Raw genomic sequence first — 22,932 nt, forward strand, 5'->3', positions numbered from 1 at the left:
TGCAGAAAGCGAGCTCAGTTAGAATTTTATTTTAATTAAAAAAACAAAAAGAAAGAGAGAAAACTCTCAAGATGTGAGGTCCTATTAAAAAAGTGGCTGTTCACTTGTAAACAGAATAAAAATGGTAAGAACACAAAGTTTCATACAGCTTCAACAAAACCACTTTTCTTAAGCAGTACAAGTGATGTTACAACACCGTAAGAACACCAAAAGCAGAAAACAAAACAAAATGGCAGAAGAATCACATAGCATTACTAAAATGATAAATTATTTACATTGAATATTAATAGCTTGACACTTTTATTGCTCCAGTGGCAGCGTGTTGACAAGTGAATGTAGTAAACTGTCATAGTGGGACAATAATAAACATACATTTATGGTTTTGCATATGGAGTTTTGTACCTATCAAGGAAAGCATGGGAACTTTTTTATTTATTTATCAAGACCACACTAGATTTAGCAAAAATGTTTTCTGTTTCAATGTCACCTGTCTACAACGGAAACCACACTTCCCAAACTTGTCTGTGCATGTCTTGGAACGCTTTTTTTTTTTCTTTCCCCCTCCTATGGTAAAACAACTTCACAGATGCAGGTGGGGAACCAGTAGGTAGCAGCTTTGATGCTCTGCCAGTATTCTTTAATACTTCAATACTCCTTAGATACAAAAACTTTAACTAGATATAAACCCGAATATTTCCTAAGCAAAAACTAGAAAGGAAAGTTAGTGTCAACATTGTTTGTTTGAAAAAATTAAACACTGATTTGGTAGACAGCAACTGCTTTTAAAAATCTGCTGCAAACTCACACTATTGATACTTACTAGCTCCCTCTTCTCACTCTCTGCACAATGTTTTCTCTTTTGTAGGAACCTGTCAAGGCACTTTCTTTACCACTTCCACTACACTTTGCTAACATTAATCTCTGTTACATTGCTACAGATTCCTTCTCCAGTTAATAAGTATCCTCCATAAACAGGCTTACCAATTCATGCTGACTTCTTACTGTCAAAAATGAGATTTTTCAGTCTTGTGAGACACAATTACTTGTGTTTTTCTATTAAAGCAAAGGACAGCCCAGGCAGAAAGGAACCTGTAGGCAGAACAGAAGTGCACCGAGTTCACAGCAGTACTAGCAGCTGCCTTCGACTTGAAACAAGCTACAGAACCTGTGTCTTTCAGATGCAAATATAATACTGAGTGCTGGGTCTGCATTTTAATGCAAATTTATCTACTTACTAAAACATGGAGCTTACTGTAAATGGCAGTTTTGGCTCTCATATTCTTCACTACATGCTTTATGGCCACATATGTCTATTTTAATGTCTATTAAAACACAAAAAAGAGCCCCTTTTGTGGTTTGAAGACTATACAATCAACGAATAACAACAAAGTAGAAGGTATGGAATTTACATACTTAAAACCATGTAAACTTCAAAAACTAATATTCTGTGCTTAAGTCCCTCGTGGTGCCTGGGAGAGACCCAGGCCCATGGGAAGGGGCCAAAGGGATAAGGGTGGGAAAGCAAAGCCCAGATCCTGTTCCCCCTTGGACCTCTGGCCATATCACGGCATGGCGTGGCCAGGGAGCAGCCCGGAGGGACTGGGGGCTCCTGGAGCTGGGGGTGTTCTCCCAGCTTGGCACAGCACTTCACAGAAACAAATCAGGCTGAGAAATTCTGAACTGAATACAGTGAGGTTAGCAGAGATGAGGATTTCTGTTAGCAGTGAGACCGAGGACTGCTCAGCATTCACCGCTGGCAATTACTAGAACTCTCGTTTGGCTTGCCTGTTCTCTGGTTGGAAAAGAACATTTTGAAAATATTGTCACATAAACAAGAAAATAAGAACCTGCTGAGATTTCTTGAGTTTCTTACATAAAAAAAAGAAATAAAAATTACTAACAAAGTTCTTGCATAACAACAAGAAATTTCCATTGTTCTGTTAATTAAGCTAAGCTCCCTGCATTTACTCCAGAAACTTATTTGTAAGAGAATACATAGGATTGGGTGTGCTATTCCAGTTTTGGTTTACACTGCATTTTTCTGCCATTAAGTATTTCCTCTGCTTCCAGTTAACACTCACCCTAAAAAAAAAATAAACTGGAGAGAACACTTTTCTTGGTTCTGTGATAGAAACCTGAGTTGCAAGGTGTAGCTAACGTTAAATCCAAACAACATAATTTTATTTATTCATTGTGTTACGAATGCAATTACACAGTTGTCACCAATCTAGCAGTCAAATGAAACCTCTGCACTAAGCATACAGATCCAGAATCTGAAGCATCAGTCTGTGATCAGAACCTATTGCAAGTGCTGGAGTCTGACACTCCTCAGCTGTGCAGTAAGAACAGCATGGAATTTGATTCCAAGTAACCACTTGCATAAAACTGGCCTTCTGTAAACACTGTGTACAAGGAACCCAGCCTACTACAGCTATTAGAATGCAATGGTCTTACAAATTCCATATTTTAATACAATATCACGTACTGAAAAGATGCAAATACATTCAGAGGAAATCCCAAGTCACCCTGAAAACTAAAAAGCAACTTGGGATGATGTTGCAAGGAGTCAAGTTGCTGCAAAGAAATGCCTGGACACGTACGATGATATTCACCACGACCTGCAGATAATCACTCATCTGCTGGTTTTTCTCTGATTTCTAATTTCTAGTTAGGAAAGGGAGGGAACTTGCATCAATTTTCATTTGCTTACTATTATCAAGTGGTCTTGCTTTGGCCAGCCATTACAGGAAGCTTTTGTACAATTACTTCCCTTCCTGAGCTCGGGCAAACAGGGAAGAATCCAAAAATACTTGTGAATTCCACAAGGCGTTTGTGGCTCTTCAGACTGCGCCTGAATGCCAAAACATATGCAGGAACCCTTTCAGCCCATCCACTTCCTCCCATCAGTGTGTTTTGAAACACTACTCTGATTTAGATAAAATTAATTTCTACTGGAAAGGATGTCGTGCCACTTAACGGGTGAAATGTTGAAGTACTACCACACTACAAAAATAATGAAAGCGTTACTTCAGTTTTGATTTGGCTGTTCCAAATTCTCCTCCATAGTAATGAAGGTCTGCAATTATGAAACTTTTTTTGTCCTTATTTAAAATAAAACAAAACTTGACATCCATGTATTCCTAACTTAAAGACACTGTAGGATGTTTTGCTAATAGCAGCCACCATCTGCCCCACAAATGCAGCTTTTTCAAAGGTGAACAGTATTTAAAGTTCCTATTTCAGGTGCTACAAACAACACCTGAATTTTATTTTTTTCTGGGGAAAAAAAAAAAAAAGACAGAAATGCTCTGCATTTTTCATCCATTTACTAAACAAAGTGCAACGGAGCCCTACACATCTGACAGTATGTACAAACTCATTATGGCTTTACCATAAAACCAGCATGTGGATGGGTCTATACAATCAGAGGGATACTAGCAAATGGTAACCAGTAAAACCACATCGGGCTGTTGGCAATAGAGTAAGAGCTATATTACATTCTGTAAACCTTGGCATACCATACTTTACATTATGCAAAGAGTCAGTATTTACAAATCCATAGTGGGTAAAACAATTAACCCCCTAATGTAAATGATGATTTTGCAAAGTGCAGGACAAAACCAGTGCTGTTGATTGCGAGTCCTACGCAAGCAAGTTATACTAAAATCATTACGACTAGATGCTTACCTGGACATTTCCACTGAGGGTTTATAGGATTGCGACATTTAGAATAAAATAGAGTGTGACACAGCATCAGGATGCATGTTTGAGGACAGCAAATATAGAAATTAATAAGGCAGCATGCTCAGAATAAGTTTAAGCAGCACTGATGTTAGATCCTTAGTGGCAACTCTATCAGTTATTGTTAATGTTAAAAATTCAGAGTGCAACGTAGAAGCCTCGTTTAACATAAAAAAAAATGTGCAAATTGTTCTCTTCTTAACAAAAGAAAGTAACATAGCACAGAAGATATTCTGCTGAAGAACATTTTTAAGTCACAGCAAAGTAGACCATCTTCTTTCCAAAATCATCTACAAGGCACTAAGGGTAGAAAATGACAGGTAACATGAAAGAGCAAATGCTGTTCCTCAGTCAGGTCGAAATATGGGATATTTTGGTAAGAACTCTATTAATATTACCTGTTGAAGAAGGGAAAAAGACAAGAACAGAACACAGTAACCAAAAAGTTCAAACCTTCAGCACAATTTCCATGCAACATTAGCTGGTACATAAGGCTAAACATATCTGAGATATTCTGTAAGGAGGGAACGTTTCCCAGAGTAACAAAGCAGAGATTTAAGTCCTTTTGAAATACAGAGCTTCTGGACACTTGACTTTTTTGGGGTGACTATCTCTTTTCTTCAAGCCTACATAATCTGTACGGCTATACATGAAAGTGGATGGGGGAGCAGTAGGACCACAGGAATATTTTGAATTCTGCTTTCCTAAATGAACTGTCTTGAATAAAACTTTTATGAAATTCAGACCAATAAAAAAAAAAGAAAAAAAAAGAAAAAAGATCCAGATAAAAACCACACTACTATAAATCCACAATATTTCTGCACAAAGAATTTGAATCAAAGTAATTATGAATACCAATGGAAAAGGTGATAAACGTTAAAGAACAATGGACTGGTGGAGGAATCACCAGCCAGACTTTGGCCCATTTAGTTGACCGAATCCCTTCGGAGGCAGTTGTGACGGGCAAAGGAGTCCAGGAAGGCTGGACATCCTTCAAGAAGGAAATGTTAAAGACGCAGGAGCAGGCTGTCCCCATGTGCCAAAAGATGAGCTCGTGAGGAAGAAGATTGGCCTGGCTGAACTTCCAGCTTTGGCTGGAACTCAGGAAAGAAAGGAGAGTTCATAACCTTTGGAAGAAGGAGCAGGCAACTCAGGAGGACTACAAGGATGTCATCAGGTTATGCAGGGAGAAAATTAGAAGGGCCAAAGCCCAGCTAGAACTTAATCTGGGTACTGCTGTAAAAGAGAATAAGAAATGCTTCTATAAATACATTAGCAACAAAAAGAGTCTCCATCCGTATTGGATGTGAGGAGAAACAGTGACAAAGGAAGAGGAAAAGGTTGAGGCACTTGATGCCTTCTTTGCCTCAGTCTTTAACAGTAAGACCAGTTGTTCTTGGGGTATGCAGCCCCCTGAGCTGGAAGACAGGGACGGGGAGCAGAACGAAGCCTCCATAATCCAAGGGGAGATGGTTACCGACCTGCTACACCACTTAGACACCCACAAGTCTATGGGGCTGGAGGAGATCCACCCAAGGGTACTGACAGAAGTGCTCACCAAGCTGCTTTCCATCATTTATCAACAGTCCTGGCTCACTGGGAAGGTTCTAGTTGACTGAAAGTTGGCAAATGTGATGCCCAACTACAACAAGGGCTGGAAGGAAGATCCAGGGAACTACAGGCCTGTCAGTCTGACCTCGGTGCTGGGGAAGGTGATGGAGCAGATCATCTTGAGTGCCATCACATGGCACATACAGGTGACCAGGCCCACTTGGCATAGGTTTATGAAAGGCATGTCCTGCTTGACTAACCTGATCTCCGTCTATGAAAAGGTGACCCGCTTAGTGGACGAGGGAAAGGCTGTGGATGCTGTCTATCTAGATTTTAGTAAATCCTTTAACACTGTTTCCCATAGCATCCTCGTGGAGAAATTGGCTGCTCATGGCCTTGGATGGGCACACGCTTTGCTGGGTAAAAAACTGGCTGGATGGCTGGGCCCCAAGAGTGGTGGTGAATGGAGTTAAATCCGGCTGGTGGCCAGTGACCGGTGGCATTTCCCAGGGATCAGTATTGGGGCCAGTGCTGTTTAACATCTTTATCAGTGATCTGGATCGAGTGCACCCTCAGTAAGTTTGCAGAGGACACCAAGTTGGGTGGGAGTGTTGATCTGCTCGAGGGTAGGAAGACTCTTCAAGTGTGATCTGGACAGGCTGGATCGATGGGCTGAGGCCAACTGTATGAGGTGCAACAAGGCTGAGTGCCAGGTCCTGCACTTGGGTCACAACAGCCCCACACAACACTACAGGCTTGGGGAAGAGGGGCTGGAAAGCTGCCCAGTGGGAAAGGAACTGGGGGTGCTGGTCAATAGCCGGCTGAGTATAAGCCAGCAGCGTGTCCAGGTGGCCAAGAAGGCCAATAGCATCCTGGCTTGTATGAGAAATAGTGTGGCCAGCAGGACTGGGGAAGTGATCGTCCCCCTGTACTCGGCACTGGTGAAGCCACACTTCGAATCCTGTGTTCAGGTTTGGGTCCCTCATTACAAGAAAGATGTTGAGGTGCTGGAGTGTGTCCAAAGGGCAACGGAGCTGGTGAAGGGTCTGGAGCACAAGTCTTGTGGGGAGCAGCTGAGGGAACTGGGGGTGTTCAGCCTGCAGAAAAGGAGGCTGAGGGGAGACCTTCTTGCTCTCTGCAACTGCCTGAAAGGGCATTGCAGCGAGGTGGGGGTCGGTCTCTTCTCCCAAATAACAAGTGATAGGACAAGAGGAAATGGCCTCAAGTTACGCCAGGGGAGGTTTAGACTGGATATTAGGAAAAATTCCTTCCCCAGGAGGGTTGTCAAGCATTGGAACAGGCTGCCCAGGGCAGTGGTGGAGTCACCATCCCTGGAGGTGTTTAACAGACGTGCAGACGTGGTGCTTAGGGATGTGCACCACAAGTGCACCAAGTGATGGACTTGGCAGTGCTAGGTTAATGGTTGGACTTGATGGTCTTAAAGGTCTTTTCCAACCTAAACAATTCCATGATTCTATGACAATTTCTAAGTCTCAATATATGCCATGCCTGCTCTTGTTAAAAGTGGCCTTCAGGAGTATGTGTCACACACAACTGCACGTTTCTCTGAGAGATTTATTTTGGATAGGTGACAGTCTCGTAAGCTCAGGATTTTCTTTGTAAAAATCATAGTTATGTTGAATACCAAATAAGTAACAGAAGCCATACTTACATATTCCATCATATTGCTAGTTTCACATTTCCTTTTACTCAGCTTCCAGTGCAAACCAAGCTAAAAAAATAATTACCAAAGGATTAGTGCACACCACAGCATTGTTTTGAAGAGTAACGTTAACAAGCATTAGCAATACCCAACTATTAGGAGCTGGAACACTTCAGACACAGGTTTAAGATCACTACAAAGTACGGAATTATAACAAGACTGTAAAATTCCGACGTGCCAATTATGCAAAAAAAACTTACTCTTCTTAAAGCTGAAGAAAACAAGCACTCAACTTTTCTTACCTTATGATATAGTCTGTTATTTTCCCATTCTAATAACTTCTGAATTGATCTTCTAGTCTAAAAAGGAAGCCAAAACCGTGTTACAAACAGTTCAGTAGTCAGCCTCATCCAGAAGAATCTTACTACTGCTTTTCTGGCTTCATTTAAAATACATTAGTTTTATAAAAGTAGAATGAAGCAAAAGAAAAATTATAAATGGAAGTCCTACCACTTCAGCTCCCCACTCCTCAACATCAGATCTTCTTCAGAAAAAAAGAAAACACCCACAGGTTTTTGGCTAACTTGGGACTGCAACTTTCCCAGAATTCATTTACTAAGAGATCCTCTTGAATTTTGTATTTTTGCCTATCACAGCCAAGCCAACAAAACAGCATCTCCCACATTCTCTTGGCCAAAAACTGCACTTGCTACAGGTCGTCTACTGACAACACAGAATCTACATGTATGTAATTTCCAGATTTTGCTAATGTAATTGTTACCTGAATCTTGAAAAATCTCAACACTGTAGAACCCCAGCTCACAACAAACAGTGCCTCTATTTTTAACTCTCAGATACCGAAGCTCGTAGGACCTTTATTTTCTGCTCTTCCAAAATTATGAGAGATAAGATTTCTGGAGTTTCAGTGATTTTTAAGGTCACAAAAAGACCACTGTGGTCGTCTACTCTAGTTCCTGCATGGTATGCCACAGAATTCCATCCACAAATTCCTTTGCTAAAGCTAATAATGGTAGATGAGCTACACACACCATCTCATTAAAAAAAAGACACAAAGCTATCCAATCCTGAATCAAAGACTTACTGGTGGAGAATCCACCACTTCTAAGTTTTTCCAGTGACAAAGCAATCCTTGGAATTAAAGAGTACATGTTGGTATGTGTTTCAGCCACCTTAGTTTCATATCTCATCATGCCTTTTGTTGACAGATGAGTGTTTGGGGACTGGCTGGGATGGATTTTTCTGCACAGCAGCTTGCACGGTGCTGTGGTTCAGATCTGGGACCAAAATAGTGTTGACACTGCATCAATGATTTGGGTTTTCTTCCCTTTTTTTCCCTCACCTATTAAACTGTCCCTATCTCAACACACGAGTTGTTGAGATAGTTGTTGCTCTTCTGATTCTCTCCCTAGTCCTGCCTGGCAGGGGTTGAGTAACCAAGTAGCTGGTGGGTGCTTAGTTGGTGATTGCATTTGATCCACCACAAGGGAACATTAAGAACCATCTTACACTTGTGATTGTTGGAGTGATCAAATCACTCTACTATACACACACATCTCCACAGAAGTAACATCCTCTGCCCTACTCCTACCTATTATTTGTACTGTTGAGAATTATGTTAACACCACAACACCACATGGGCATTTATTTAGATTTTCACTACCACAAGAACATCAAATACAGTTTTAAAACTGTAAATATTCCATCTGTGTAGCTCAAGCACACTCCTCTGCAATAAGAATGTTTATAAAGGCAGGTAAAACAAGCTGAAACACGTCCCGTAACGTTTGAGTGATACAGGCTTCAGCGATTAGCTGTTCAACGCGTTAACATATTATGCTTTTAGTGCATTTCTTTTATTTTTAACCAAAATCTCAATCTCAGTCAATGCAACTGTTATTTTCTTGAGCAAGTTGGAAAGTTCGGCAAAACACTTCTGTTTTATTTTCTCCAAAAAGCAATGCCTATTCCTCGTTTTTTTTTTGCTTTTGGTTTGTTTTATTAAAGATCACAAACTCTCAAAAGCCACAAGTATTCCTTTTTAACAGCTTTTTACTTACAATCTTTTCCTGTAATTTACTTGATAAGTGTGGGAGGTGTTTTTTTCCTAGTGCACCTACATACTATTTATATTTGTAGATAATGAGATTTTATGGTCGTAAGTCTTTGCAGCTACGCAGTTTGTAAGAATATCATTACGATATACCTATTTATGGACTTGCTAAACATTTACTGCTGTGATAAATCAATTCTGATTGTAAACCATAGAGGTAATTAGGATCATGTTTATGTGATACTGCTAAAGCGCTTTGCAGAATTATTACTTTGGATCTGATTACAGGAGTTGTCAACTTTCTGTTGGTAGTGGTAGGGGAAAGGAAATCTTTAAAATTCCTGCATAGAAAACAAATTTGCCTTTGTTCTTAATAGCAACAGCACAGTAAAAGATGTCAGCTAAACCACAGCTCTGAAATGATATGGCCTCTATTGCATACAAAAAAGTGATTAATTTAAAAAAAATATTTATTCTGGGGGGGTGTGTGAAGAGGAAGAGCAATTTTCAATCCAGTTCTGGCAATCTTTGAAGGTCAATGTCTAGTTCCGCACTTGTTTAATTCAATTCTTAGACCTTCAGAAATCCTGAAAATTTAGGTTATCATAGACTCCATCCTGTTTTTCGAACTGAGATGGGATTAGCCGTTCCTAAGACTATTAAATCCATTTGTAATTTGGTATCATTTACATCATTAAAAACCATAATTTTTTTCTATTTTCTAAGGAATGGAAAACAGAACAACCTTCTGAATGCAAATGAGACAAAAGAGAGTTTTGAAACGGGGATGATAACACTCTTTAATGTTTCCAGTAATTGCAGAATAAATAGAATAAGAAGAAGGAAACATGTACTCACTCTTTTGTTAAGACAGACGACAGGCCACAGGCTGCAGCCCAGTGTGCAGCAGCAGCACAGGCAGCCACAGAGCAGCCACTTCACGTTGACTGGGAGATTCTTCCTCAAACAGGCATTCACGCGACTGATGCTGGTCTTGAATTCTTCCGGGGCAACCTGCAACAGAAGTGCTGACCTTCAGTGGAAAGCCATTACAGGTGTATGTTCTCAATAATTGCCTCTGCAGATTAAAATGTAAATGAAACATAATACCATGATAAAGTATGACCTCATCCTCTAAAACACTGGTCACCCAGCGAGCGTGAAAAGTCAATTTCCTGGCACAAATTCATTTATGGTGCATGCTTTGCAAAAACTTGCATTAAAAAGCTAAACATCACTTAAGACGAACAGCCTCATCCTTATTTATTGCACCATTAATAAATCAATTGTCTTGATAACACGGAAACTAGAAGTGGGACACTGCTGTGCAACATATGTACGCTGACCAAAAAAAAAGGAATATGGAAGAATGACAGATTTCTGGTTTCCAAGGCAATGCAGGGCAGCTTCGCAGTAAAAACACTCTTGTGTCACACAGAAAAAAAGGATAACATTGTCCAAATGGGTTTCATACCAATGCAAGTCTACACTGTGCCCAGGTGAAGGTGGACCTCTGTCCACAAATAAATTCCTGAAGTGGTCCATATCCACATGAGGCCACAACTTCACTTGCGGCTGCTTCCTAAAATAGGGAAGCCCGGAAAGACATATCCTGGATTATATTCAAGGCAAAGAAGTGCATCTTGTACAGGGTTATGAATAAAGCCTAGCTGTTGAAAAATAACTTTTTGAAATTAAGGAATATTCAGTGGAGCTTACTCAAAATAATATTTTCTATGTATTGCCACTGCAGAGTCACAGTGGAAAACCACATTTTCTATCAGAAATAAGCTCCCTTCTCTGAAGCAGCATGTTTCTTGCAAAAGACTGCAAGCACTTAGCTATTCACACATCCCAAATCCCTCATCTCTCCACGGAATCTCAATAACTTGTATCTGACAAGCCAAACAGAGATTCATGGTACTGACTGCAGGATGGCACTCAGCTGTAACACAATCCAGCATTCGAACACGCAAAGCAGAATGATCAGATGCAACTTCAACAGACCTGACCAGTCAGGCACAACTCAAAAAAAAAAAAAAAATTACTTTCTAACTACTTGCCATGTTGTAGAAAAAAAAACCCTAGAATTAGTCTGTATAGGAAGCTGTGCAACTACCACTGAGTCCTTCCAGCCAAGCAAGCCCAGCTGTGTCCTTTGGTTCTGCAAACAAGGGCAACACAACAAAAGCATTAATTTAATGACAAAGGCTCCTTTCAGCAAAGGAGCAAAACTATGGGACAGGAAAGGAGAGGACCTGATTCTCCTACCTCCGCCTTTCGCAAGAGCTAAATTCATTAGAACATTGCAGGAAAGGGGGTAAATAGACAGAGCATCTGTTTCCTGGCCACTCAGATCACCCTGCTGTATGGAGTTAGAGGTCATCTGGGCTTGTACACAAGCCAGGCCTACAGTGAGTAACACAAGAACATAATTTAACATGGTGATAATTTTACAGCAGGAATTAATAAGTATATAAAGTATTTATTTTGCGATTATACAGACTTCCCCCCAATATTAAATAGACTTTCTTATAACTCTTTTTACATATACAAATGGAGCAAGTAAAAAAAGTTTCATTAGACTGACTGGAACATCAACATTTAAATGTATTTTACAACAGACACCTCAGTTGGAGGAAAAAAAAAAAGAAAGAAAATGGCAAAAAAAAACCCCGAAATCCCATGTATTGGGACATTTTTAACGAACAGAACAAAAATTGCGTTGTAATGTGGAAATCTAGCCTGTACTTGCATATATCTGAGACAGAAGGTTTTGGAGATCTCTTTGGCAATGCTGGCTCCTGTATTTAGGATACTACAAATACCAGATGGAGCAAGTTTTGTAGTAAAGTACAACTGGTCAGTACGAGTAACACTGTACAGCTTCCGCAGCCAGACATGTTTCAGAGTAAATTGAGATTACGTACACCAAATTAGCACTCTCAGCTCTTAGGAAGTTTATAAATTCTTAACGTTTAGACATACACAAACGGCACTTGCCTTAGGAAGTCTTTTTAAATTTGCCCATGCATAATTTTGTCTGCATATTTGAAAGATAAAAATAAGTAGGTTTTTTTCCTTGATCCCAGTAGTTCTTTTGCAATGAATCTCACTAAGAAAAGAGAACGTTTCCTTGTGTATTAGACACAAGTTTACTGGATCGTGACAACACCACGCCTCAACCCCAAAATACAGCTGTACAAACCTACCAAAGACAGAATTGCAGAGTCTAGAATTCAGTTTAACATGAAGAAACCATCATCATCATCAGCGATAACATCTAACATGGGAAGAAGTCAACCAGATTCTTAGATCACAGCTGGCAGAAAAATTTGGGACCTAATAAGAAAGCACTGGGAGGGTGAAATTCCCTATTTCTGTGCTACTTTTAAGGGAGTCGCTGTTTGATGAATGGTTTGATGCTATTTTAGAAGAACAATGCTGAATTACTCCCCTTCCTGTAGAACATAGCGCTGCAAATGGCCAAACTGGAAACCAACTCTGGATGCCACCAGGAAACAGAGCAAATTTCTCTGTCAGAAATTTTGGTATGATGTTTACCTTAATATAGTACCATGAAAGTACCACTACTACCTGCTAACGCACCAAATACTTTCGTGGAAAGGTGAATCTCGTAGCTGCAACATAAGATGAAACTCCCTAAGGTGGTTTTGGCTAACCCAAACTATTGGAAGTATTTCTGCCTTTAGGAAGCGTCATCACAATGAGTTAACCATTGTTACACAGTGACAAAGAACGAGGTATCTGTACATAAAATAACTGTTCTAATTTAATAATAAATGGTATCCAAATGAAACAGTCACCAAAGAATTTTGTTGATTTTCTAGCATAATTTTAAATCTCGCCCTTCTTGCAGGTACAAATATTGAAAGGTTAACATGACATGACTGATGTATTTCAAACAAACAGAGAATTAACAGCACCTCCTGCTCAAAGAAAGCTCCCTAAGAAAGTCTAGTTTTGAGTAATTTTGGAAAGCCTCTTGGAGAGTTTCCGTCTGGATCTTGAAAAGAATGAGATAAGTACACAGCTCCTGGCTGTGCAGTACACCTTGTAAAGAGACATTAGTTCCTTTTAGGTCTTTAAGGGAGGGGAAAAAAAACCCCAACCACAACATAAAAGCAAAGGAGGGGGTGTCATAATATTTTACAACAGGATGCAGGAGCATCTACAAACACAGGAAGAGAGCAAGCAAAGCCCAGCAGGCCTGATCTTTCTCCTTCAATCATCACAATCACAAACCCTATCAATCACACGCTGCAACGGGATCACAATACCAAGAGCACGTTTTTATGGCTTACATTTCCCTGCCTTGCACACTAATGTCTGTGTAGGACCCTGACTGTTTTAAGATCAGAGCAGGAAACTCCACTTTCTTCCTTAAGGTTCACTGCCTCCATCATTTTCTTGTCACCTGGAGCAGTGTGTGCTGTTGTGCCATATATCTTAAGGAGTATTTTGTTAAAAGCTTTTAAATGCTTGGTTTAAAAGAATTCATAATCCTTTAAAACTGTAGCACACAGAATTTAAATTTAGCCAGAATTTCAATTTAGACCAAAGTCTAATCACATAATTGAAAGTTAAATATTGCTTCTGTATTAAGTGTAGTCAAATCTTTTCTTAAAATATCCATTCCACTGAAAAGAGTGCAGTTTGAAAGCCCAGCTCAGTATTTATACCCCAGCTGCAGCTTGCATTTCATCCTGCAAGATAAATATGAAGTCAATCTAGCTGAACTAGCTAGGCACAACATCCGACCTACCTGATATTTCCCTTCCTTTCTTCTTTTATTGTGTTTTATCCTCAAATATACACATTCACCTCTCCCAAAACCAAGCAACAAACTTGTCTCAATTAAATATTTAAGATGTAATTACATGCATCTTGGCTCTAGGCTAATTCACAATAACTATCCAGTCTCCATAAAAACTGGGAGAGGAGGAAGCAGGGGAGATGGATGAAGAAGGAGAGGTATTTTGGATTTTAAAAAAGGAAAATTAGCCAAAGCTTTACTACCATTATTATGTAGACAGGCAAATTGAGGGTCGGGAATTTGAAGTAAATTCTTAAGACTACACAGTGGCACAAATCCAAAAAGTTAGTGCTTCTGGGAGAAAGGTGTAGCTACATAGTTTAATCTATTTAGGATTTTTATTGGGCATCCGATAGATTTTCATCCAGTGTTTAAAAACCTAGATCTTCCTCTGTATTTATTAAAAAGAAAAACAATACCGTAGAGAAACCTATCAACCCCACCTAATGGCTCCATCTTTTACATTCCATTAGCAGATGGGATATATTATTAATATCAATTCACAGTGGACAACAAATTAAACTTATGTGGGCATCCTGAATAAAGCATGAAATTGCCTTACACTACCTGTGTACTAATGCAAGTTCTTAGTGAACGTTTTAATCATAAATTGTTAATATAAACAGTTACTATACTATTCATAAATTGTGATTTCAAAAAAAGTAAAAATTTGTATTTTAAGAACAGTAGAAGATCTTAAAGTGGTATATCAATTGACTAATATGCTTATTATTGTGAATTATGTATCAGGGTATTTGAAGAAAACCTTCTTACTGGAAAAAAATGAGTTTTCATTTTCAATAGGGATAAAGTGATTGACTGCCACAACTAGTAGAAGACACAGATTATTTACTTCTTGCAATTTATGAAAGTATTAAAAACCAAAAAACCCACAACTGTGGTTTTTAATGTCTTTCATGGCAGCCTGTGGCAGGCAGTAAGAAAAACGTGTTTACTACCTCATTTGATTGGTGTTTTCCTTTCACAAAAAGGAACTAATTTCAAGGTTTTCTTCATCAGAAAGCCCCTCAAATCCGCACATGAGAAAAAAATAACAGGCCAGCAAGATTCTCAATAGAAGAAGCATACCTATATACATTAAATCCCTGCTCGTGTGATGTGTGCTGTCACTGATGAGATCTATAGAACAAGTAGAATAACTTCCTCTTTCCTCTCTTTGCTAAATTAATTCCAAGCAGTCAACTGAACTTTAAATTAGAATTTCGTTCACTGTCTATTTAACAAGAGGAGGACAATGAAGTGGAATATGTGACAGGCCTTGATGCTTGTATTAAAAAGCATAAGTTTGGGAGTTTGGGTTTGTTGTGTTTTTTTTTTAATACACACAAACATATTTTAGAGAGACAGAAAAAGATGAAACTATATAATCAAAATGAGTTTTAACATTTCCTGCTAGCTATTTTCTATAGGCTTACTCACATTAGACACTATGGAATCAGTAAGACTCTTTTGAGCTCAGTGAGATTCTGAAGCAAGGCCAGAGCTCCCAGCCTGTCTTTTAACAACCAGAAACTCCAAATAGCAACCTGTTTTTCAATTGTACTGCTGCCAAAAAAGCTGGACAAATTCAACACAAGTATTTTATTCATTATATGCTGGGGTGAAAACGAAGGAGCTAAACCCCAGATGGATTTGGCAGAACCAGGAGATGCCACCCAGCTGCATTTTAGTATATTGTTAACATGACTCAACAGCTACTGCAAGAGGCTGCAGAGGTAGTGTAGCTGTACGGTATGACATCAGAGAAAGCAGTAAGAGCCAAATAAACTTCTTCCTCACAAATTCTGGAAAAGATACACAAGGAGAGTATAAAACGAAGCAAAAGAAAAGCACTAGAGAGTGAAACAGCAGAAAGAAAAAAATCCAAGAGAAAAAGAATTCAAAATGTAAAAGTCTAAAAAACAACCAACCAAAACCAATTACGTAAAGAATTTAAAACCATAAGCAAGGATTTTGTTACAAGATTTCATTAATTAATAGCTACAAATTAATATTTATTAAACTTGCATTTAGTAAGATGACAGGACCCCAGAGAAAGCAAGAGACTTGTCGCCACTAATTTTCGCAACTAAACAATTATTAGATTTCTGAAAATGTACTGAAAACCTACTTAATTTGTAGATTTAATACTATAATGTTTTGTTCCTTAAAGCTTCAGATAAAACAGACTGTCTTCCAGAGATCTGTCTAAACATAAACTCAAGGCTTGACAGACATATTAAAAAGTGAGGTCTAGTATTTGAAAGAATTTCGTTTGCACAGGAGGTAGCACAAACTCCAGATCTCCAAAAAGGAAGGTTAATTTAGTCTTGCTTTCATGTAGATTGCCTGCATGACAACAGTGTGATGCCATGCTGAGCTCTTCTGTGCTTACAATGTCAACAACGACAGCAATCACTGCAAATCATTTTTTCTTGTTTCAAAGTACACTGTGGGGACTGGTCACCAGCCAGGACAGAGTTAATTCCACAGTCTCCAGTGCAGTGCTGTCCTGCATGGCAGATTCATGAGCACCTCTCTGTAACACAGAAACCCCTGGATGCACTGGGTCTTTTTCCATTTAAAAGAACAGTTTAATCTCACACTTACCTTCCCTGTCAGAACAGAAGGAAATTCTGTATCAAACTTGTTGCTCAAGCCAAACCTTGAAAACAAAAGAGACAAACAAAATATATTCCACCTAACTTATTTTGTTTCCCTTCACAAAAAAATGTCATAGATTTTGTACTTAAAAAAATAGAAAACTATTCGTTTCTTTTGCCCTTACATTTACATTATTTCATGAGCTTTCAATCTAAGTTTGTATAAGGTCTTGGGCATCGTTCATCAGGTCACTCAAGATCGAGACTTACAGCTTGGTGCCTTACTCCAACACCTTCCAGTCGCCAAAAGCGCAAAAAATTCTTGTACAGGACGGCAGTTAAGTGTCAATCTTTGCTTTCTTTAAGAAAAAACCCTCCAGCTGTTAAATTCCAGTTTTACTAGGTTAAATAATCCTTTTACTGCTGTTTTTCTTACTCATGCAATTTATTCACATGCAACAGATAAAGCTAGTTATAAGGAACCCATTCATCATCATCTTAGAAATTTATAACCATACAGTTTGAAAAAATTGCTTTGGGCTGAGTTACACTATCTCATGCAAGACATGTAAGAGCCTACACAAAGAACAGTTTTAAAACAACTAGGAACTTCAAGAAAATTAAGTCTGAGGCATCACTGTGACTATTCTTCATTGAAGCTTTCTTGTTATTGGGCAAGAAGTCTCCACTATAACCAGCTAAACTCACAGGGAGCCAGACTTTGCTTGTAAACCTGTGTTACCACTAGCTCAAAAACTACGGAACCAAATGAAATTTCCAAAAAGCTAATGTAGATCAGCAGGATACCGACAGTGCAGACTGACTTGACTTTTTTATTTTATTTAAAGCATGTAAGTAGGTAAGATTTTAACTAAGCTCTGATGCTAAACCTGCTAGCTTCTGAAGGACAAGAACTCTGATCTTCCACCCCCTCTACCTCAACTGAAATCTTCAACCTTTGCAATTCAGTAATTTAGCAAAATACAAGAGCAGCTAGCCTCTCAGCTGCAACCTGTATGTTTGAACAGAGCCTAATTTTAAGTTTGTAAAGTTAAATACACTGTACGTACATCCAGTTCAGTCAGCTCTGCTAAACTATCTCCTTAGTATTTCTGTCCAAAAAAAAAAAGAAAAAAACTAAAAGGACCACAGCCAAAAAGAGGAGCACAAGTACAGTTGGTATTGTAATATTTATTGTGGAAATGAATCTTCTAGAGAGAATTTGCTTTGAGTCACCTGAAGTACTCCTTACTGTCACTTGTACAAATACTCGTGTTGCTGAAACGTCAGTCCCCCATCAGTACATAATCCACACGTACTCATGTGCACAGCATAGTAATTCAGATATCCAAACTTGGCAGTGTAACTTGTTCAGAAGTATACAAAAAAAGTAAAATAAACCTTAAGGGAGAGGAAAGCATAATAAAAGAACTTGTGCTGTCTTCAGAACTACAGTAATCTAATTAAAAAGTTGGTCAACAATACTGAAGTCCAATCAAGTTGTTCAACAGTTATTAAGTCGGAGCCTTGACTTCCATAAAGAGCAGCTTGTTGGAGCACTAGTTGTGTAAAACATTTTAAAAAAAAACACCCCAAAGAGTAGATCTTAACTGAAGTGTTTCTCAGTCCTTGTCTCTTAAGCTCTTCTAAGTACTCAAACAAATTCCCATATATTTGAGTGTGTTTCATTCAACATATTTTCACTGAAAAGTTTCTGGAAGTGAATCTAAGTTAAGGGAACGTCAGCACAGTACAGGCTACCGCATATTCCACTGAACTGGAAAGCCACGACGTTAAACTGGTGCTACAAAACCAAACAGTAAACCAAGGAAGATTTTAGGCAAGCACAAAAGTTACTAATACACATTTCTATTCTCTGTTAATGTAATCTGTCAAGTCAGCCTTCACATTTTGTAGCTTTTCTTTTTAAGCTGTAATCTGCCAAGTTTTGTTATGCTATATATTTATCTTTAAGGAAGCCTGAAGAGCAAGGAGGTATTCCTTAAAAAATCCAGAAAAGACTAATGATGTGAAGCACATACACAAGCTTGTTTTGAAGAAGACAGACTTCTCTGTGTATCAGCAATGAAACTACCTGAAATGATCACAAAGTTGTAGCAATCAGACAACATAATAAATGAACTACGCAGAATTATTTGCTCTACCCATATAAAAGACTAATTCCACTAAATCAGGCCAAAGGTCCACCTAGCCCAGAACACCAACTCTTACAGTAGGAGATGCCTGGGAAACAGCGAAAGGAAAAAAAAAAATCCACAAAAACCTGCAAAGGTGTACTAGCATTTCCCCAGAATACTCTTCTGACCTTCAACAATTTGTAGTTCAAAAAACTTCCTAAGCCATAGGTAGTGTCTTTTATCTCATTGCTCACATATACTCATTAAAATTCCCATTGCACCGCCAATTTCCATAAAGAATAACATAAATTAGTGCTTTCTGATTTGGATCTCTTAAGAATATAAGACCACAATATCTTTTATTACGTTAAATTTGAAGGCTGATAACATCACGAAACATTTAAAACCCAAAACTTCTATCAGGTGCCAAAACATTCCGTTCAGTTATAACTTATCCAAGAAATCCTAGTTACAGAAACGCACCTCTGACACTGGCACCTGCAAATGGGTAAAAGAATATAAAAGGTGAAAACAGGACTATGCTCCATTATAATCCAACATTTAGTCAGCATCACTGACAGCCTCCAGCAGTTTTACTAAAGTGTCTCTAGACGCTTTACAGACTATTCTTGTGATGATTTACCACAACGTCCAGAAACATTAAAGTCCTATTAGACCAGGGGAGGGATTCAAGAAACAAATAAAAAAAGACATTTTTTTTTAGAAATGTTAAAGCAGAACGTTGTATAGCTCTACAGCTTCGCAAGTGACTTTTGTAACAGTACTGAAGTGTTATTAGAATATTTAATGTAAAAAAGTTAAGATTTAGTCTTGATGAAGAGCTAAGTAACGTAATCAAATCTTCTACAACAGACTAGTGATCTAGCACAATTTGGCCTATAAAGTCTTCTAAAATTCAGTATATTTAAAAATCACTACGTAAAATAAATTCCAGAGCCTGTCGTTTAAATCATTTAAAACATCAGTTGGTGATCTTATAGCAGCTTTCCAGTACCTAAAGGGGGCCTACAGGAAAGCTGGAGAGGGACTTTTTACAAGGGTGTGTAGTGATAGGACAAGGGGCAATGGATTTAAACTGAAAGAGGGGAGATTTAGGTCAGATATAAGAAAGAAATTCTTTACATTGAGGGTGGTGAGGTACTGGAACAGGTTGCCCAGAGAAGTTGTGGATGCCCCATCCCTGGAAGTGTTCAAGGCCAGGTTGGATGAGGCTTTGGGCAACCTGGTGTAGTGGAGGATTTCCCTGCCCATGGCAGGGGGGCTGGAACTGGATGATCTTTGAGGTCCCTTCCAACCCAAACCATTCTATGATTCTATAAATTCTGCTAACTGCTTTCACATACATTCTCTCTCTCTCTCTGTGAGTAAAATAAAACAAATGCACTTTACACGATCATTCTTACCATGCAGAGGGGTAAAAGGGTTAGCAAAGTAGTGAGTGGAAAAAGCAAGATCCTGCTAAAAACCCTCAGAAGATTCTTGGAATTTATATTTAGTACTGTTGGATACTGCAGTAGAACTATGTTAGGGTCAGCAGCTCACTGACAAGGTCGTAAGAACAAAAACTCTCATGCAAGAAACTACTATATAGCTTGAATCTACTAACTTGGGAGTTTTATAAGAGGACTGTACATGAAAAGCTGGACCAGAAGATGACTCTGGAATTACAGAATTATCCCTTCTCTATACACCAAATGTATCCAAAGCAGCCAGTGTCAGGTGAGGAACAGAAGGCATCTGAAACAAAAATCCAAGGAAAACAATGGCTTTTTAAGGTTTTCTTTTCTTTTTTTTTTTTTTTTTAAACAGTGTTTGACTTGACAGAAATTTTTATCACCAATGTTCCAGGCAGGTTCAGAAAACAAACACAAGTTTTACTCGATGACGTATCTCATTCCAGTAACTAGAGCAGGCTGCTTCAGAAGCCAACTGATTTCAAAAGCAGCAGCATCTCTGTGATCAAAAAGTGACAGAACTTCAGGGCTGACACATACTAACCAGAAACTCTTCGGGGAGCAAAATATTTCTCATTTAATAAGGAGGTCAGGATTACATACTGTAGTGTCCGGGGTTTATTTGCATTTTATTGATAACATCCACTAACTGTTTTTATTAATATAAGGAGATTTAAAAATATGTCATGAACTGGTAAAAGCTGCCTTCTACCATTCAGGCAGGTATCCTTGTTACAGGGAGAAAGTTGGGAGGAGTGGAAGAAAGGGAAAGCAAGGTGGATGGAAATTCAGTTCAGGCAGTTACACGGGCATGTGTGCCAGCTCATGATTTCCGTGTCACTTACAAGTGCTGCTTTCTTTTGACGTAGACATCACGAGTTGACAGAGTTCTTGGAGATGCACCTGCCCATTCCCGAAAGATGCTGGACCAGGAAGGAACTTTAAGAAACATCCTAACACACAAAAAGCATCGCAGCAGACAAAGCAAGTAAGCGTATGATGTTTTTTTCCAGCTTAGTGCTTAACACCAGATAACTCACAAGATGGATATGTGGTATTCCGATCATTTTGCTTGTGTCACATCCCTCCTTTCGTCAGGCCACATGCTGTTGGGGGTCAGGACAGGAATTCCACCAACAAAAGCAAGTACACTACGGAGCAGCAGAGCAGCTACCCACTGGCACTAGCTCCATGCACACCTTGTTGGGACTTACACAATGGACACAGCATCAAATCCAACATTAGTTCTCTGAGGATGGGAGCGCCTTCCCCACCCAGAGTTTTTGCTGCAGACAGCTACACCACACTGCGCCTGTTTACACAAAGAAATGGGCATTCTTTTACGCAATCCAAAGGGAGATCCAAAGCAATGCAGGCTTGACGGATCTCTGCAACACAAACATTTCAGTACTTCCCTCCCTGCCACGAAAATGAACATAATAACCAACAACTTGTCACATTAATTCCCCCTCTTGGAGTAAGGCTATTAAGAACATCCCTACGGGTAAACACCATGCGTAAGGTCACACAGTTTGCTCACCTTCCGTTCCAGCTGTTCAAACGAGTGGCAAACATTCGGGCTCGTTTTGCGTTCTCACGACAGCAACGCTCAGCCTAAACCAAACTCACGACTAAGTTCGGAGGCGACAAACTACAGCGCGGCCATGTGCGGGCTCCTCCGCAGTGCAGCGCGGGGGCTCCGCGGCTCGGCGCAGGGAGAGCAGGGTCACGGTGAAACTGTTCCAACGGACCGCTCGTCCTCGCACCGTGCGGCGTTTTTTCCTTTTTATCTAACAGATTGTTGGGGGGAAAAAAAAAAAAAAAAGGAGTACACCCCGGGCTGCCCGGGATGATGAGCTGCTGCTGCACCCAACAGCCAACTGAACTCCCGCTGGTCGTTCATCACTTGGCGTCGCCTCAAGCTGCTGGGAAACACCAAGTTTCCCGTTTTAACGCGTTAAAAGCAAAACTCTCACGAAACAGGTGCCGGGGGGGGGGGGGGGGGGGGGGGGGGCGGAGAGGGGTTGCGGATGGCGGTAACGCGGGCAGCTCGCGTCTGCAGGGGAAGGGACAAGAAGGGCCGGGGCACGGTCCTGCTCGGTGCTTCCCCTCTCCCGGCACCGCCAGCGGGCAGCCGTGCGCCCACCGGCGCGGTGCCGCCGGCAGCACGGTGCTCCCGCCCGCCCCGCCACGCCGCCGCCCGCCCCCGCTCCTTACACGGTGATGTGCCCGGCGCCCCGCACCGCTACGGGATCCGGCGCATCGCGGGGCCGGGGCAGCTCCTGGCTCCGCACCACCGGCTCGGACTCCTCCTCCTCCTCTTCCTCCTCCTCCAGCTCATAGATAGTGTCGAAGTCCGCCATATTGGGGAGTAGTACGCTCATCTCAACCCCTCCCACCCCCCGCCGCGCGCCTGCGCACTGCGCGCCGGGGGGGCGGAGCCCCGTGCGCGCAACGGCGGCGGCGGGCGCGCAAGCGCAGCGGAGCGCAACTCCCGGCGCCTCGCCCGGCGGGGGCGGTGGGGGAGCCCCCGGGCCCGCCCGCCCTCCCTCCCGCGGCGGGGAACGCGGGTATCCCCCCCCGCGGCCCCTCGGGTAGGCGGTGCCCGCGGGGGAGGAGCGGCGGCTGGATGCGCCGCCGGGGGGTCGGGGGGGGCTGCCGCAGGTGCGCGCGCCCCTTCCCGCCGCTCGGCGCGGTGCCTGAGGGAAGGAGGGGGTTTCCCGCCCACCTGCCGGCGCGGTAGGTGGTGGTGCTCTCTGTTTTACCGCGTTTCCAGGTGTGTTTCCGTGGCGTTTCCAATAAAAACAGCCGCCTGGGGACTTCTCCCCCTCTTCCCCCGCTCGTTTCTCGTCG

General features: G+C 40.8%; 1 protein-coding gene across 1 annotated transcript; it reads right to left on the reverse strand.

The window, feature by feature from the left end:
- CHIC1 (cysteine rich hydrophobic domain 1) lies at positions 1 to 22,463 on the reverse strand. The gene is made up of 6 exons (XM_086619686.1): positions 22,297 to 22,463; positions 16,474 to 16,528; positions 9,885 to 10,040; positions 7,258 to 7,314; positions 6,965 to 7,024; positions 1 to 4,139 (listed from the first exon to the last, which is right to left on the reverse strand). Exons 1-6 carry the CDS (start codon positions 22,461 to 22,463, stop codon positions 4,089 to 4,091), a joined length of 546 nt encoding a protein of 181 aa, XP_086475812.1. The 3' UTR covers positions 1 to 4,088.
- Positions 22,464 to 22,932: the final 469 nt, after the last annotated feature.

This window comes from Tauraco erythrolophus, chromosome 13, assembly GCF_009769465.1.
Source record: "Tauraco erythrolophus isolate bTauEry1 chromosome 13, bTauEry1.pri, whole genome shotgun sequence".
Lineage (NCBI taxonomy): Eukaryota > Metazoa > Chordata > Aves > Musophagiformes > Musophagidae > Tauraco > Tauraco erythrolophus.

Excerpts from the sequence above, each read along its gene's own strand:
- CHIC1 (XM_086619686.1), bottom strand. The coding sequence starts at position 22,463 with ATGAGCGTACTACTCCCCAATATGGCGGACTTCGACACTATCTATGAG. Across the intron at positions 10,041-16,473 it reads CTTCTGTTCTGACAGGGAAG|GTTGCCCCGGAAGAATTCAA; the intron begins GTAAGTGTGAGA and ends CTTCTGTTGCAG. Across the intron at positions 7,315-9,884 it reads TCGTCTGTCTTAACAAAAGA|ACTAGAAGATCAATTCAGAA; the intron begins GTGAGTACATGT and ends CTTCCTTTTTAG.